Raw genomic sequence first — 18,579 nt, 5'->3', positions numbered from 1 at the left:
ACACGCAGCGATGAAGTAACCAAACTGAGTCAGCACTACTAATACTGAATTGACTAGTACTAAATTTGTTTTTGTCTTTTCATATCAATCGAGTTTACTTAAGTGTGCGTATGGTTCTGCAGCAACAGAGGTGGGAAGGGAACAGCAAGGTTCAGATGTTACAAACAACCAGTGGGGAAGTGAAGAGACAAGCTGTTTGTAATGTATCGGACACAGGACACTTACTCATGACCTGGGCTCCCCTCCAATGCTGCCACTCAGTCAAAGAGCACAGTTCATAAAGGAGGAACAGAGTGATGGAAGAATAGTGTAGGGACAGAGAGAGAGACAGAGGAAGAGGGAGAGATATGAAGTGAGAGGGAAGGGGGGGTGGGGGGGTAGGTTTGTCACTTAACGTGTTGACTCAAGCACAGTGAGTTGGAGGGTGAAGAATAGGGCAATTCAGCTAGAGAGAAATGAGGAATAACAGGGCTGCCCTGAGTCCAGCATGAATCAATGTAATGGATTTACGTTCAAATTGGATGAGGAGGGAAGACGGGGGAGGGAAGAATGGAGCTGAATGTATACACACAAGCTTCTGTGAGCAATGGCAAATTACTTGCGGCAAAAACATGCAATGTGCTACTCAGCTCACTATATGCAGTATTAGAGAACTGTGATTACAGCGACTGACTTTATAGTGGATGGAAACAAACCTTATCTGATTATCGGAGCCTGCATCAAACATAAATGCCTAATAACATCCATGACTACTCTCTATCCTAATTGCTGGCCCAATCCCACAAAACAAGCCAAATTAATTTTCATGATGTTCATTTCTATTAATGGTTTTTGAATGTCTACGATCTAAAACAACGTATTAAAATACTGTGACAGTCAAATAGTTCATTCTATTTGAATTTTCATTTTTAGGTGAACTATCCCTTTAAATAATTACATGGAATCTAAACACTTAGAAGCAAGTTTTACTTAATTGGGAAATACTTGAAAATGTAATATCGCTATTATAGTTTTTATTTAATATTTTGACTGGTTTTCCCCCCGGTTTCATTTTAAATGTCTTTTTTTTTTTTTTTTTTACATTAAGGTAAATTAAATGGAAAATATATATATATTGCCTAGGCAACTAACTAAAGTTCTTTATATTTTATTTTATTTCAGGTAACGGAAATGTAATCAATCTATCAATCTATCTATCTATCTATCTATCTATCTATCTATCTATCTATCTATCTATCTATCTATCTATCTATCTATCTATCTATCTATCTATCTATCTATCTATCTATCTATCTATCTTAATGAAGCAGAATCATTAAATTCCTTGTGATTCCCATGCCAACCAATTATATAATGAGCCATAGGTTAATCAAAGTACAAAAATATTTTTATATTTTTTAGAAAACAGGTGTTTGAACAGCCAGAAGGGAGGAACAAGACACTTTAATGATGGCAGACATCAATCAGACAGGGATGTGTGAGGGTGTGCAGGACAGATGGGAGGGAGGAGTGGACTGTTTCCACTCCTGCGCGTGTGTGTGTGCTGACCTGTGATGATGAGGCACTCGTCGTGGTCCAGGGCTTCCGTGAAGAGGCGTGATACGATGAGCTCAGGGTTGATGAGGAAGCGTATCTCCTCCTGGACCAACCCCATACCGGTCACCCCTCCACCCACCATCCTGTTTGCAAAGTCCACCTGCAGCACAAATAAAAACACATATTCATCTGTTGCAAAAATGTTCAGCTGGAGTAAAAAAAAAAATTAAAAAAAAAGACAATTTCATCCTTGAACATAGTGTGAAATTGTGTTACAGTATAGAGATCTATGATACTTATGAGACTGTGAGCCAGGCTGTTTGTCCAGGATGTCACCAGAGATTATAAGTTCTGGTAAGGGACAGGGTGCTAAAACGCACAGGGGTGGAAAATATGAGTGCTGTGCCCGGCAGCGCATAAAACTACAAAAGATGAGTAAAGTAAAAGTAGAGAATATTCTGCACAGTTCAGGACACCTTTCATTTGTACACTATTTATGGTGCATGCACAAATCCAAAATTAACTTTTTGCTAGACCTGCTGATGGAAGATGAATTGAGAAAATGTACTGAGCATAAATATTTCTTATAAGCCATGAAATTGTATTTATAATTGGAGAAAAAAACATAAAAAAAAAAAAAGCAAAAACAAATAAGTTCTGCAAAACAAAAGAAAATCTGAAAAAAAAAGAAAAAAAAAATCTTTCAGGCGTCTTTCATAAACATCTCAGGCGTCCCGAGGCATTCCCAGGCCAGCCGGGAGACATAATCCCTTCAGCGCCCTAGGTCTTCCCTGGGGTCTCCTCCCGGTGGGACGCGCCCGGAACACCTCCCCGGGAAGGCGTCCAGGAGGCATCCGGAAAAGATGCCCGAGCCACCTCAGCTGGCCCCTCTCGATGTGGAGGAGCAGCGGCTCTGCTCTGAGCTCCTCCCGAGTGACCGAGCTCCTCACCCTATCTCTAAGGAAGTGCCCAGCCACCCTACGGAGAAAGCTAATTTCCCACAGCTCATGACAATAGGTGAGAGTAGGAACGTAGATTGACCGGTAAATTGAGAGCTTCGCCTTGCAGCTCAGCTCCTTCTTCACCACGACAGACCGGTACATCGACCGCATTACTGCAGAGGCTGCACCGATCCGTCTGTCAATCTCCCGTTCCAAGATACTTCAAGATACTTGAACTCCTCCACTTGAGGCAGGAACTCTCCACCAACCTGAAGGTCAAACACCACTCCCTTTATTCTGCATAATGGATCTATTAACCATTAGCCATTAGCCATTGAGATCAGATAACTCAAATATGTTCACAGCTTCCAGACAGACTGTTTAAGCTTTTGTCGTATGTAATATTCATGTTTTTTAATTATGAAATTATGTCATACACTGCATTACAAAAAAAATGCTCTAAACAAAGAGCATGAGAAGGAAGTAAGGAAGACAGACAGACAGTTATACTGCATGAGTGGTTGTTTTGTGGCACTGCTAAATTTTGTGCTGTCTCCTATGCATTTTTATATTTCAGAGACTGTTGGCAGCAGTGCTAATATTGGCCTAGGAGAGCTTTGAAAAGGTAAACAGGGGAAGAGCAGGACCCCTTTGAGGCTGTGTTTTGCAGGCTGTCAGGCCGGACTCACTGGGCCACAGCCTCCTCAGGGAGATGGAGGAGAAAAGGGGAGGGAGGTTGGCAGGCTGCCAGATGATCTCGCTGATCAGGTCACTCAACTCCAGCTCCGACTGCCCCGCCTCTCCTCAGCACTACTGACAACCTGTCAGACCGTCCCACCCTTCCGGAAACATCCGTCAATCCGGACGGCAGGGCCCCGGGCTCCTGGGACCTCCCAGGGCTGTTCATGTGTGCCCATCAGCTGTCAGGGTGTGCCCTGCCCCAACTGGGGAGAGATGGGAAAAGGCGAGCAGGGCAGAGGACCCCGGCAGACAGACTCTGCAATGAACTTGAGAGGTGCAGGGAGGGACGTGATCGGGGCCGACGGATCTGCAGAACCTCAGTCAGCTGGGTCAAAACTGAGATGTTTTAGTTGTTGTTTTTTTTGCTTGCATTGCATGGCACTCATATTGGGTCACAGACTTGTCTGAAATCTTTAATGACATGTTACGCCCAATATGAATATGATATTCAACAGGAAAGTGCCATTTGTGCTTCTCAAAAAGAAGGAAAAAAAAACACCACCACCAAAAAAAATTATATGAAGAGATATATTTTAAAAAATTCAGTAATTGTATTTAGTTGCTATATTATCAAATATTCATATTTTGATGAAAACAAAATATATGCATATTAGTGGAAAAATATGTATGCCAAACTGGATGAGGCACCCATTTCCTAGAATGTCCCAATGATAGTTTGGGGAAATACTGTTTGTTTGTTTGTTTGTTTGTTTGTGTGTGTGTTTTCTCATTCTAGATAACCTGCCTGAATCACTTACAGCTGGAACAGAATGAGCACATTTTACATAAAAAATACTTAACAATTATGCAGACATGTCTTCTTGAGGAGAGAGGAAGGATGACAGAAATGGTCTTCTGTGTCAATCAAAGTAATCTCATATTTGACAGATGTCACAGTGAAAACTAAACTACCCATGCATGACATTCTCACCTGAAGCATCCCATAGCCCTCGTTCTCTATGGTGCCCTTACAGGTGATATGAAGACGGGTGAGCTGTGTCTTTGAGCTAAAGATCAAAAAGAAAATTCCATCAATTCACTACAGGCAAAATAACAACGTACTGAAACTAACATTAATTTACATGCACTGTAAAACAATTCCATCATTAATAGAGGCAGGCTAGAACTGCTATAGTGAACTAGGAGTGGAAGGTGACTTAACACAATCATGACTTAAGCAATTTGAAATGCAACCATCTCAGCGGTAAGAGTTCACTAATGAGCAAAACAGGGAGGTGGTTTTGCACTGCCAGGGGAAGCAGACCAAAGTGACTACATGGTGCCAAAGTTCATTTATCAAGCACAAAGGAGTGATCTCTGTGAGCTACTTTAAATGTCAGAGAGCCCTCTAGCTGTAACATTCAAAAATAACTGTGAGACTAAAACTCTTTTTTTTTTTTATATCACTATGCTATTTTTCTACTTTTTCCTTTAGAATTATAAAGATAAACAAAATCAGCTTTATTGATCCCTCAAAAGGGGGATTTTTAATTAAAAATAAATAATAAATAAAAATAGAATTATACATAACATAAAACTGTATACATATATCTATCCTAAGTATAAGTCATTGAATAAACCCAACAACAACACTGTACACTAAGCACAATGAATATGCATTTAAACTTGTGTACCTTTCCCATTTTGGAATAACGCTCAAGCACTGTCTTGTGAATGTGACAAGGCCAGTTGGCACTGAAAATGTAACAAAAAAACAGGAAAAAGATAAACATCAATTGTACCACATTAACAAAGTCAGAGCATTAAAGTGTATATTTGTACAGTTGAGCAGATTCAGACTTACTTGATTCAGTGACTCTTCTGAAATAGCAGAGCAAAGTTTTGAGTTTCTCGATCTTGCGTGAGGAACCACTTTCAAACAGTCTATAGAAAGATAAAGATACACAAGTGTTGATTAGGTACATACATTAGCAAAATCAATCCACACAATCCACACGTTTACTTTCAGAGGGCAATTATCACGGTCATAAACGACTATTAGAGAGAGACGTTTAGCTTCATATATGAGCTTCAGCGCTAACTTCTGCAGGTTAGTGCCTCATTCTTGGGAACACGTGAAGAGAAGTAGGCCTTCCGTGTGATCGGACTTTGACGGTTCATCTCACAAGTCCTGTTTGCTCAGCAAGCCTGCCTGTGATGGGCTCTCTGTCAGGACAACAATGATACGGACCCACGCCTGCGGGCTCAGCGCTGCGCTCGTGTCCCATTTCACAAAGGATGGACGGAGGAACACTTCTTCATTCTTTTAAAGACATTAAGGAACTGCAGGCTTGCTTTTAAAAGTCCCAAATAGCAAAAGCCTTACAGTGATCAGCCGTGATGCCTTCCCTAACCCAGCAAATGGCTTTCTCCATTTAGAATACTGCAGTCTTCAAGCTAACCATCTTCCACTTGCATTCATCCTTCCCCTCACTTGATGTCAATGGAATAAGCAGGGGAAAAAAGGGTGGAACAAATGAAATGACAGAGGAAAAGCTGATGCACTAAAAGCCCTTTGGGAAGGAAGACAAGAGTTATTGAAGCTTCCTATGTATATAGTCTTCTTGATAGTGTAGCAGATTTTATGTAATGTAGCCTGGAAGGCAAGCTGTTGTTGACTGAAAATAGCTGCTTTTTTAGTTAAACTGATTGTTGACCTTTAATATGAGAAACATATATACGAAAATATGATTTGATTCAACAGGACAACCACTTATTAAAGGATTTTATACACCTGATTTCAATAACATGACAAGCTGGAAATTTCTGGGGCCAAAATGGACAAATGGGGGGGGGAGTAGGGTAAAATGTGTCGGTGGGTACACGATGTTGATTCCTGTGAATAAGAAATACACAAGGGAACAGTGCATGGCAGACGAAATGAGTTTTGTGTCCAAGTCTAAAAATCTACAAACATGTTGGTGGATTGCAAATGTATGAAACCCATGATTATTTGGCTAAAGAATAGCCTTTTTTTTTTCTTTTCTTTTTTTTATTAATCATCGTAATATGCTGATTTGGTGAAATGCTGACATTTCTTCTTATTATCAATGTTGAAAACAGTTGTGCTGCCAAATTCTTTGTGGAAGATGTGATTTTTTATATAAATAGAAATTACAAAAGAACCGCATTTATTTGAAACCGAAGTCTTTTGTAACATTATAAAAGTCCTTGTCACTTTTGACCAATTTAATGCATCCTTGCAAAATAAAATACATTTATTTCAAAAACTAAAATATCTTACTGACCTCAAACTTATGACCAAGGATTTACAGCCACAAAGTTATCTATTTTAAGTCAAATTTGAGTTGGTGATAGCACTCATGCAGAGTTAAAACTGCTTTCTTCTTTACAAAAGCAGAGTTAAGTAAAACCTGACACAGCTTATCCTATTCACCCCTAAATATAATTCTATGAATGCAGTTGATGTACAACACAATGCAATTCTGACATAACCGAAGTTAACAAACATGGCAATAGAAGTCAATTTGGCAGCTCCTAAGCAGGCTATAATTAATCTGAATCTTTCAAGAAACCACGTCAGTTGCTGAGATCTCATTGGTGGATCTGTATTCATAGTTTTGCAGGTGTACCGCAGCGTAGGAAAGCTTGCTTTGATGTGCACATTTTGAAACTAAAGTAAATATATCTTCACCCTGCCTATATGTCATTTCCCAGAGGGCAGACTTTGACAGCTCTGCCAAACAAGCAATCTCTAAATTGCCTGGTGCTTGATAGCGGCAGTGCTCAAGCCAATGAGTAAACTGATGGACAGTCACTCAATTAAAGTGGGCCGCACCGTAACGATCCGCACGTCTGGATACTCTGCGGTCTTGCTGAAACTTGTTTTCTGTGGCACGCTGTAGCCACGGCCCACATTGTCCTAAATAATATAATGCTAAAAAAACAAAAACAAAGCATGCCAACATACACTAACTTGTTTGTAAGTACAGAATGCTGGTACACAGGGTGTATCACTGTGTTCACCTGAATGACCAATTAGATTTAATGCTGATATCGTTCAGACCTTTATTATCTAGAGAACTTTGAGTATGTCCAGCAGGGAAAATAAAGGTAGAAACAAGGCAATGGATGAAAATGTCAGCCAAATATATTATATTTAGATCCTCTGTATGTCTAGGAGCTTGTATAAGTACTTAAAGTGCCTGGGGAATCAATAGCCATCTCAGCATGACAGAGTAAAACTGAGGGCTGCGTTTTTCACCACTATGAACCACTGACGGTTTTCCCAAAGAGCTTTTAAAGGATGGTTTTGTTACTCTGACTTGCATGAAAACAACTTCATTACAGCTGAGACAATATTTGACTGCAATTTTTTAAAAGAAGCCATTTTAGCCATATTAAAGAGGAAGTGTCTCATTTCTGCACCACTACCATCATCAAATTAAAATAAATAATTTCAAACTTGTCTCCTGAACAATTTTCCCATCTTCCATTGGTGGAACAAACAGAGAGTACCGCTCAAAACTCAAAGCACAGCACCACAGTATAACACTATCTACAATTATCTTACTTATAGTTGTCACTTTTCCGGTTTTGCTTAGAAAAAGTGCTTCAGTCAGACAACTCGACCAGATAAGTCATCATTTTCAGCACATCATTTACATTTTCATACAGGCCAGGACAAGGTCTAATATTCAGAATATTTATATTACATTTGGTAATAGTAATTTTTATCATTTGATGGGATACTGGCACACTTTACCCACAGTTACAACTGTAGTTTTTATATAAATATATGTATAAACCTTAACAAAACTAATTCTACCTGATACAGCATAAATAAATATCACCTGTATCATTTGAATCTCTGTGACAGGGAGCTGTATATGATGAGCCCTTCAGAACATCTGGCCATATGACAAAAAAAACTATAGGACTGGCCATATGGCAGCACAGAAACCTAGTTTAAGACACATCTTACCCCCGCTGTCACACTTCGATATACTGTTGTTGAATACAAACAACATCCCCATGCAGTGAGATGAGCACTGGCTACAGATACAGGGGGATCCTGCTCAACAGAGGAAGACATCCGAGTAAACACGATGACAGACGAGAGATGGATGGCCACGCATTTCACATCAGTCTCTCTAGTATCTCATTCATTTGTTTTAATCAGCCTGTAAAGACTTGATTTAAGTACTGTACCACATGAGTGGTTTTGTTGTAGAGCTGCATTTTAAGAGGGGAGAGAAACTCCTACATGTTATTCTCTCTTCACGCAGTAAAACACAGAGGCAAAATTTATCAAACCAAACAACAGTGAATGAGGAGTTGCAAAGTCAACCAATATCATTAAAAGAAGTCTTATTTTCTAACAACACCGCGGAAGTCTTGAAACTCTAAAGTAGTTAATATGGCAAGTCTGAAGGATCAATGATGATGGAAATGATAGAAATTTGGATTTAATGATGGAAAAGTCAGAACAGTGCAAATGTTCGTTGTAAATGAAAAACAGAGTGGATTTGTGAATGTGTAGGAGTGTAATTTTGATAAAGTGGAGCCTTCACTAAATTTGAAACGTGAGGCCTATACATGCCACATTAACAGGCCCAGAAAAAAAAAATCCATTGTAAATGTAATAGAAACAGACTACTAGATAACGGGAAGCAAAATTAAATCATGTCGTGACTTACCTCACAGCCTACATATAAACCCTAATTTGGATGGAAATCTAAAACCTCAGACAATCAATAACTAGACCTGCAAAATATGTAACAGGTCTCCAGAGCGAAGCCACTGAAGAGGAGGCAGTACCTGTAAAAATTGATCTCGGGGTAGTTGCCATACTCGGACTTGCGCGAGTTGCGTCTGGGAAATGTACAGAAGAAGGCATTGGCAAGAAGGCAGGCAATTTGTTCCTGTGACATGGTCAAGGACTGATTCATCCTCGTCTTAAGCAGCGGGATTGGCTGTGGAAGAGGAGAGAGAGGCAAAGATAATTAGTTTAGCAATTGACCAAACAGGGAGACAGAATTACATTAAGCAAATGGCCAGGAGTAATTAAGGTGCCCTGCTGTATCCCACCAGCAGCCAGCAGCATTTACACAGAGCGTCATCCATCTCTGCTGATTGGGCTTAAAGACACTTAAGGGCAGTATAGATGACTAATCAATGCAAACATTAATAAAATGTACATAAATAAAAGAGAGCAGCTGAGCAAGGAGATGTGTTCCTTTTTAAGGGCAAAATCCTTTAATTCTTAAATGCAAATGCCAGTGCCGGATCTTACATAAACACTATTTCATTGGCTGAGTAAGAACTAGCTTGTTCAAGGGGAAACAGACTTGACTTGCCTAAATTTATTAGTGTGTATTGAAGTGTTTTTTTTTTTTTATGTTTAAAATACTTTCATCAATTCTAGCTTAATATGCAACCTGTCACTCTATTAAACAGTGTTTCTAAATTGTACTTTGGAATCCTACAAATAAATTAAGATGCATTTAAGAAAATCTCCCCTAACAGTGTTGTTCTGGTGTCAGAAATTAGGCTGACGGATGGCTTCTTTTTTTTGTGCAGCTCCTAATGAGGCTGTTGTGCTCATGTGGAAGTGTCCTTCACTAGCCACTGGTTTTACACCGCAGCACGCTGGGCCCATTGACCTTTACCAGCCAGACATGATTATCACTACTGATCTATTTCTGCCCCAAAACCTGAGTGTCTGTCCCAGCCAATGTGAAGGACACCATATGACTTTGTGTGCCTTACCTGGGTGCAAATCTTGGGCGTATCCAAAACCAGTTTCACCATCTTTGGCAATGTGACGTTTAAGAGATGCTTTACTTCATAACTTTCCATAGCCTGCAAGAGAGAGATTAAATGTGTTTCATAGCTGCAGCTGATAAAGGTCATTCACTGGATAAAAAAACAAAACAAATGAAGAAACAGGTCTGTTCATACTTTAAATGTACACCAAGGATGCATTTTATTCCATTGAAGATAAAGTAAAAGCAGTAATATTGTGAATTTTTTTTTACATTTAAAATGTGGTTTTTTTTATAGATTTTAAAATGCAATTTATTCCTGTCATGGCAAAGCTGAATTTTCAGCAGTCTTTACTCCACATGATCCTTCAGAAATCAATCTAATATGCTGAATAGGTGATCAAGAATCATTTCAATTGTTGATCATTCAATTCACATTAATGTTGAAAACAGCTTCTTTATTTTGTGGAACCTAAAATGCATTTTTTTTTTTTTATTCTTTGATGAGTAAAAGGTTAAAAAAAGTATATAAAATAGAAGTCTTTTGTAACAACGTTAAACTCGCTGCTGTCACTTCTGATAAATTTAATGCATCTTTGTTAAATAAAAGTATTAATTTCTATTAAAAAACATTGCTGAAACTTTTGAATGGTAGTGTATATTTGTCTATTCAATTGTTGTGACTAAACACAATCTTATGAATGCCTTCATTGCAGTGATACCTCTTGCTTAGAGAACAAATCATACCATTGACTATTACCAATTAAAGATTGACAACATTACCATGTTATGTCCTCAAACTAATAAAGAAAAAAAAAAAGAAAAAAAAAAATCAAAATGTCACCTGTCTGGTACAAAATAGAATAAATAATGAAGCCTTTTCTCTGCTCCTGGGGCTAAAACAACATTTAATGGAAAACAACTGTCAGAAAAAAGAGCCATATTGTTGAATAAGACACTTGAACCCAGCTGTCGACTTGTCATAGACAGTATTATTCAGGTGTCAGAAAAAAAACGAAGAAAAAAAACCGATAGGACACCATGGTGGTGTCAGAATGACATCAATAGGTGAACAAAAATTGTTTGCATTCTGGGCTGCTGGGGAAAAAAAAACCTCGCTTCAACTTTTGCAAATAAAACGCATAGAGCCTGAGGTGCACTAAATAAACACAATAAATGTAATATTAACCTTATTAGTGGAGTTTCAATGGGCAATCCCAGCAATCATTGTATCTCTCTATTGCCTGGAGCATCAAAACAACTGAATGCAGGGAGTTTAATAAATAAAATCCCTTGGTTTGTCAGTGTAGTCAGTGCAAGAAAAAAAAAAAGAAAAAAAAAATCTCACTCATATCCGCAGAGGTAGTAACAAAGCTTGATCTACAGCACAGAGGTTACAAAAACGTAATTTTGCAGAGCTCCCACTGGTGTATGACTTCACTGAGGTGGAAATAAAGACAAAGCCCTCACCGCACTTTTCATCTTGGCTAAAATACGGCTAACCAACGCCACCGTAGATCTGATCAGACAAACAGTACCGCTTCGTGATATTCATTCTGAAGCTAAGGGTGTCAAAACAGCATACGCTAGCTCAGCAACCTTTTATGATTTCAGCAAAAATAAATACGCTACTGTTTTATCATCACACAGATTTACAACACACTTATTTATAAATATATTGGCTGCGATTGGCAGCGCGCTCAGTCATGGGCCCCATTTCATCAAGGTTACTTGGTGTGCTCAGCTGATTAAATGGGATTCCTGGAACAGATGCAAATGGGTTGAGGAAGGAGAGGCGCGGGCTCTTCTGGACGGGAAACCTTGTCTGACAATTTAACCAAGGAGCATTTATACGCCCGCAAAGGAGGCCTGACTAAATGCTGTCATAAGTAATGACCTGCTTGACATCGTAAAATGCTCCTCTGGGTCTAATAAGTGAGGAGAGCTGACAGGCCGGATGGGCCTGAGCTGAGGTTGCAGGAGTTAGACCTCACTAAATCAAACGAACTCCCTCATTCCCCTTATCCTGCCAAACCAGAACCAGTTATATAACATACTACAATCTCCATCAAAATACAACCAATAAGAATTCTTAGGGTGGACGAAGTCATTATTTTATGTATTTTTTTTATTTGTGAGTGTATAAAAGGAGAATAAATAGATTTTTCTTGGTGAGGTTATATTATGCGTACATGATATATTATGTTTGGTATTTTACACAGAGTTGTCTGGGCATAAATGGGATAGTTCACACAAAAATTGTAATTTACTCGCCTCTCATGTTGCTCCAAACCTGAATGACTTACTTTCTTTTTCTTTTTTTTTCTCTAGAAAACAAAATCATATATTTTCGAGAATATTGAACTGTTTTTGTGCATACAAGTGAGAGTCGATGAGGTACACAACAACATATTTGATTTTCATTGTGTGAGTGTGGGTGGGTCAACCATCTCAAACGTCCAAAAAACTATAAAAGAAAATAAAAGAATAGGATGATTAATATCCTATGTAAACCAACCAGAATTTCTCACTTGAAAATCAACCGGTTTCATTCATAGCATGATTTCCATAATAAGCATTGTTCTGCAGGTCACAAACACACTGTGTGATGGCTGCAGGGAATCCCACAGTTCTGAGACACTGAAATAAGATGGTTGTGTAGGCGAAGGCATTTGCGGAGGGCTATAGGCTTGAAGTGGAGTTCTGTGCACTGAGCCAGTAGAGTGAATTTATCAGAGCCCACTGCTCTGACACTTTCATTTCAGGGTAGGGATGAGGCTCAACTACAATTTATGACAAGACAGTTCCTAATTTGTATTTTGCTGCTTTCCATAGCCATTACACCTCTGTTGTCAATCAAAATCCAGGAAGCTGCTCAAGTTTGTGACAATTATTGGAGTCCTGCACAATTTTAAGACACCAGAAAGGCTTTTTATTTGCACATCTTGTAGGGACGATGTGGTGTATACAATACTGTAAATCATTCTGTTGTTCTTGAGCTTTAATTGAAATTGTGAAATAATGGGATTCATATTTGATACTCGTGCAGAATATTGCTTTAACATCTTTGTTTCACCACAAATTGCTAGTCAACTTCACACATCTCAGCCACCAAAACCCTAACCAGATTCAGGGGAAGTGAATTAAAATATTTAAATGATCATACCCATCATTACATGAGACTCCAATGAGACAAACACCAATCTAAAAATTTGTTCAGATGGACCGATAGTTCGGTCCAAATGAAGACGACCACTTTCAGTCCAAAAGGAACATTTGTCTCGCAGTGAGTCACAAAGGCAGTTACCCTCAAAAAACACACTGATGACATCATGCTAGGCAGCAAGCTTTGCTAAAGCACTCACAAAGTGTAATACTGTAACCAATGTATAACTAGAAATCACTTGAGTAATTAAATTCACTACAGAACCTTCCATGACTTAATTTGATATTTCCAAGGTTTCCACGACCGTGGGAACCCTGGATGAATCTTGGTGCATTTAAAAGATGCATTTAATACATTTAATGTTTATATATTCCTTATTTCATATTTTAAACATGCAATTATAAATGGCATTATGACAAAAAATTATATTCTAAATTAAAAAATTAAAAAATACAATGAAAAGGCCTGCGCTACTGCTCCATTACACTGAACCAAAGCAGGGAGATGCCATATGTTCAGTGCGGCCTGTATGCAGCATTGCGTAAAGATGCCTTTATACTCCGATGTGGTCTTGTTGCGTTATATTCTGCTGCAAAAAAACATATTAATTGATAGTCTAGCACAAGCACACATTTGACATGCACAATTCAGAACTCTCTTACAGTTATTAACTGACCGCTGTTCAGTGATGTTTCATTTAATCTCTTAAATTGAAAATCAATTGCCAGCTCTCCAGGCTGACATACCAGTGCCCTCTGTTGATGCAGGGAAATAAGACAGCTGGCACACAACTGTAAGAAAGTATTTAAATAAATATTTATGCTTTTAATTATACTGCAATGATATACTGTATATAAATGCATGATATTCAATAATACCCCAGACAATTTAGAGAACGGCACTAGTACAAATCCATAAATAACCATTACACAGGGGAAAGTGTGCATGTATGGGCGCCAGCATACTTAACAGCTACAAGCGGTGAGAACGACACTACATTAATTCATATTTACATCAAAATGTATAGATAACGAGAGCGTTTGTTTCACATTTATGCATCTCATTAGTGTGGACGGCCCTAAAGGGTTGATGCTTGCTCACCGAAAAGAGTATTATGGCAAAAACAGAGAGAAGGAAAAACACTGAAGATGCATCGTGCAAGAGTCAAAGAGCAAAGGCACAGCTCAAGCTCTTAAGTGGACAGTTTAAGGAGCCAGTCCACTCAAGCATGCTTCATTAGAACGCGGTGCACTTTGCTAATGGCTTTGATTGGCCCTCTTATAGATTTAATGGCTCTGGTTAATTAAATTTGATTCAGCCATAAAAGTCACCGACAGCTATTGATTTACACAGGTCTGAGATTATTCTATCAAATCATCTTAAGCATGGAGGGGACGTTCTGACATCTTGAATAAAGCCATAACTATAAGAATACTACTGTAATAAAGAAATGGCTTTTGACTATTAAACAATGTCTGCCATATAGTAGAGCACCATGGAGAAAGACTGCACACACACATAACTAAAGTGGTTAAAAGATGTGCTTGACTGTGGGTTTAAACTATGGAAAGAAAAAAATGATTACCATTATCAAACCAGCAACTGTGCATGCATGAAAAGTGCTGTCATTTTGGATAAGAAAGTGTCTGGTAAGTTATCTACATAGAAGTATCTGCTAAAAGATCCATTTAATCCTATGCTTCAAAAACATCTTCATCATCAGTCATGTAACAATAATATAGCAGAATGAAACTGGTGCCTGGTGGGCAACAGGTATTGTCAGGACACTGTCTGATAATTTTGCTCCACCTACTAAAGTTACACCCAATGATTGAATCGGGCCGGTAATCACCAGTATCAGAAATAAGGTGCGGTCACATTAGTGAAATATCACGGTCAAAAAGTTCCTTTGTCTATGGTTCAATACATTTAAGATAAATGAAGCATAGCTTACGCAGAACGTCACTCGCAAACCAAGCACAGGGTTTCTGCGGGTTTCATGAGGATAAATGTAAAACTTTAAGATCTTTTGAAGACCTAGTAAAGAAAACATAAGGAATAAATTGAAGGGAAAGCAATAAGTCAGTATGTTCTCTATATGCAAATGTCTAGAGAGAAACACAATGAGTTGTTTTAACAACACTTCAGAGTTTAAAAATACAACTTCCAATAAATATCCATTAATTTATAAATCTCTTCTTTTTTTTTTTAAGTAGCTTGAATCACTCTGCTCCCAACCACTAGAATTATTTGGAAATAACTTTTACTGTACCTTCTGATCACACAGCAAAAAAAGTGATGTTCCTAATTCTTGTTTTCCAGTGCAAATGTCTGAATATTGTTAATGTCCCTATAAAGTTTTTTGCCTTTTAGTATGGATATGTTAGCCTTACTGTTATCTATAAGCTAGTGTGCTCCAATACAATGACAACATTTGCATTTAGAAGATATAAGGATTCAAAACTTACAGTCTCTCACTTCCGCCAATATGGATCAGTGATTTTGATGATATCACTCTGCACTTTAGCTTCTCATCAGATTTCATGTCCAATCAAATGCTCTCTAGAATCTAAAGTGCCCACCCCCTACATCATAAATGTACGCTCATGCTGCGGCTAAAATCTGTCACTTGTTCACACATTTACTATTTTCTACATGGTGAATGGCACATAATGCACTATAGGGGATAGGGAACGATTCAGAGTGTAAATATGCTTTCCATTGGGGCAAATGAAGTCTGGTCTCACATTAATGTCACGCGAACCGCCGCAGCACGCGCGCACAGTCTGCTCCAGTCTAGAGACACGATAGCACAGAGCGGATTATATACCAGAAAACGTATCTGACCATTTGAATTCTGCACAGAATGCTATATTTTACAACAATATGGAGGAGATTAGGAGAAGAAAGGGTTAGAGATTAGGAGGAAACTGCGGCTTTACCGTGCTCAACGGCTCTGGCCGAGCTGTGATATAAACTAAATGATATCGGCCATTTAAAAAAAGGGGAGGAGCTGTTCGATATGTCCCGCACTGTTTAAGTGGAAATAACGTCAACACACTGAATAATGTTGCGCGTTTCCAGGCACTTCAGTGGGCCTTTGAATCTTAGATGCATTTACTAGAGATACAAAATGACAAAACAAGATAAAAATACTGTATCTGCCAATGGGCTCAGAAAAAAATCAACTTAATTCAAAGGGAAGTATTCATAACTCATTGACGATATTTGCTCTTGTTTTAAGCATAAACTCACAGAAGACAAGACTTCCATTTTTAATTTGCATCTCAAGAAAATCCATCTTGATTTAAAGATGTTTAGATATTTGTATTGGAAAACAGAACAAAAATACTGAGGAAGATTTTGCAAAGCATCCAACCTTTAATGTCATGATTTTATGAACTTTCTGCTCTAATTTAAGAACTTAATTTGTGTAAGGGAGAATTAAGACTTTTCAAGACCCACAGAAATCCATGCAAGCAGCTTTCTGTTGAATGCAATTTTATTTTAAGTGAAAAATAGTTTTATTAGTAATATTACAGATAATATTTTAATAGGTCTTTAACCTCTGTGGGCAACAGGGCTGGTTTTCAATTTTTCCCACTAGTTAAAACTCAAGCAAAAACAAAAACTGATGTAGAATTGTTCTTCTGTACCTACACAGTTCAAAAAAAAATGTGCAAACTGATGTACCAAGTTAGCCAAGACCGCAAAGAACAAGTAATGTGGCAGAAAACAGCCAAAGGGCCCCAGTTTAAGTCAAGCTCTTTGTGGAATAAGAGTACTCAACCCCAAGCGTTCTTATGTCATCTCCCTATTAGAGCCACCATCAAGACCAGCTTCTGGCTATGTATGTGGAAGACCGTGGTCCATCTGTTGAGTGTGTTTATTTGCAGTAAACAGGACCCTCATCTCCCTGGCCTTCCTCTGCCAGCTGCTGCTCGTTATGCTGAGTGCCCACCTCTGTCTTAATTGACTACTGCTGGATGCAAAGAGACCCTCGGGGACGAGGTAGCAGAAGTGGCAGACGCGGACCGCTTGGTGCGGATCCACTTGGAGGCTAACCTGCTTCTCTTTGACTGAAGAGCGTAATGCCTTTAGTGTGCCAGTAAATTCAAACCAGTCAGACTAAACAATGATGGAACATTTTCAGTATCATGGGGCCTTCTGGTCCTAACTGTGACACACCACAAGAAATCAGACTTTAGGATGCTCACTTCATTAACGCCACAACATTAAACCTTTCCTTTTATGGCAGCTGCGGTTATGATATAGATCATCAAAAATGCATCACGAAATGAAATGTAACCAACTGGGGCCACTTGACATATACTTAAAGTGTGTGTTTTTGTTCTAGCACTGGCAGAGTACCCAATTAATCTGTGAATTGTGTTTTACTGTACAAGCATAATGTAAAACTGAATTACTCATTATTTGTGCATGTACAGTTTGTTTAAACTCATTAGTGGTTTGTGCAAGTAGTAGATTTAATTTATTATTTTCTGATTTAATTTCTGCTAATGACACTATCAAATGCAAATCAACCATCTGCAAGCACATTATTTGGGATGCTTTGAACTGATCCAGATGGGGCAAGTCAAATGCTTCGTACATTATTACATGATGAAACTTCGGCACAAATCCAATGGACAAATTTTGATCATCTCTATTTTACACACACGCACACACATACAAACAAAAATGCAAAACAAATGTATTCCTTACCTTTTCGCAGAGAAGGTTCAAAGCTGTGAAGTCCCATCTTTTAGCATGCACTGTGTTGTAACTCAATATTGCATCCTGTAAGATTATAAGTGATTTTTAAACATAAACCATTGAAATTCAAACCTCAAATTTTTTGAAACTTTACATATCTACAATAATATATATATATATATATATATATATATATATATATATATATATATATATATACCACTGAATCACATTAAAATAAGTTAATACTACAATTTTGGTCAAACTTTAACATTTATAAGACAACTAGCAAAAAATGCTTTATAAGAAAAGCAACAAAAAAAACAAGAATGCTTTACATCTTGGAGCAATTCTGCCACCCTCTGGTGGGATTCACTTACTTATTTAGCAAAACTCTTACGTTTAGGCATTATACCTACACATGTTGACATTTGACAGTTAATTTCATTAAGTGTTCAACAGATCAACTAAAACCTACCCTAATGTCATATGAACGTTTAAATTCTCTTCCCAAAGCAGAGCGAATCAACTTCCATCGACTTTGCACTACACTTCCTTCCTGAAAAAAAAAAGACACATACACATCATATATACACTATACTGCTCAAAGGTTAAGGGTCAGTAAGAAATAAAAAAATAAAAAAAAATGTATATATACAGTGCAATGCATAAGTGAATACACCCATGCTAAAGTTGACTAAAAAGAGGAATAAAAAATCATCTTTTGGAAATTGAACTTAATGCCTTAATT

The 18,579-nt window shown here is 38.1% G+C and overlaps 1 protein-coding gene across 2 annotated transcripts in view; it reads right to left on the bottom strand.

Annotated features, from left to right (window-relative positions):
• The window catches only part of parga (poly (ADP-ribose) glycohydrolase a), a 31,056-nt gene that overhangs the window by 7,593 nt on the left and 4,884 nt on the right, over positions 1-18,579 (bottom strand). For both annotated transcript variants that reach the window (XM_084391970.1, XM_084391971.1), the window contains exons 6-13: positions 18,307-18,387; positions 17,838-17,912; positions 9,951-10,043; positions 9,000-9,154; positions 5,023-5,102; positions 4,853-4,913; positions 4,150-4,225; positions 1,549-1,696 (exon numbers count right to left, since the gene is read on the bottom strand). In XM_084391970.1, coding sequence (XP_084248096.1) covers positions 1,549-1,696; positions 4,150-4,225; positions 4,853-4,913; positions 5,023-5,102; positions 9,000-9,154; positions 9,951-10,043; positions 17,838-17,912; positions 18,307-18,387 — 769 coding nt within the window. The remainder of the gene's footprint in view (positions 1-1,548; positions 1,697-4,149; positions 4,226-4,852; positions 4,914-5,022; positions 5,103-8,999; positions 9,155-9,950; positions 10,044-17,837; positions 17,913-18,306; positions 18,388-18,579) is intronic.

Source organism: Rutilus rutilus (assembly GCF_951802725.1).
Source record: "Rutilus rutilus genome assembly, chromosome: 20".
Lineage (NCBI taxonomy): Eukaryota > Metazoa > Chordata > Actinopteri > Cypriniformes > Leuciscidae > Rutilus > Rutilus rutilus.
The sequence above is the reverse complement of the archived record's forward strand: the minus strand, read 5'-3'. Positions and strand labels throughout refer to the sequence as shown.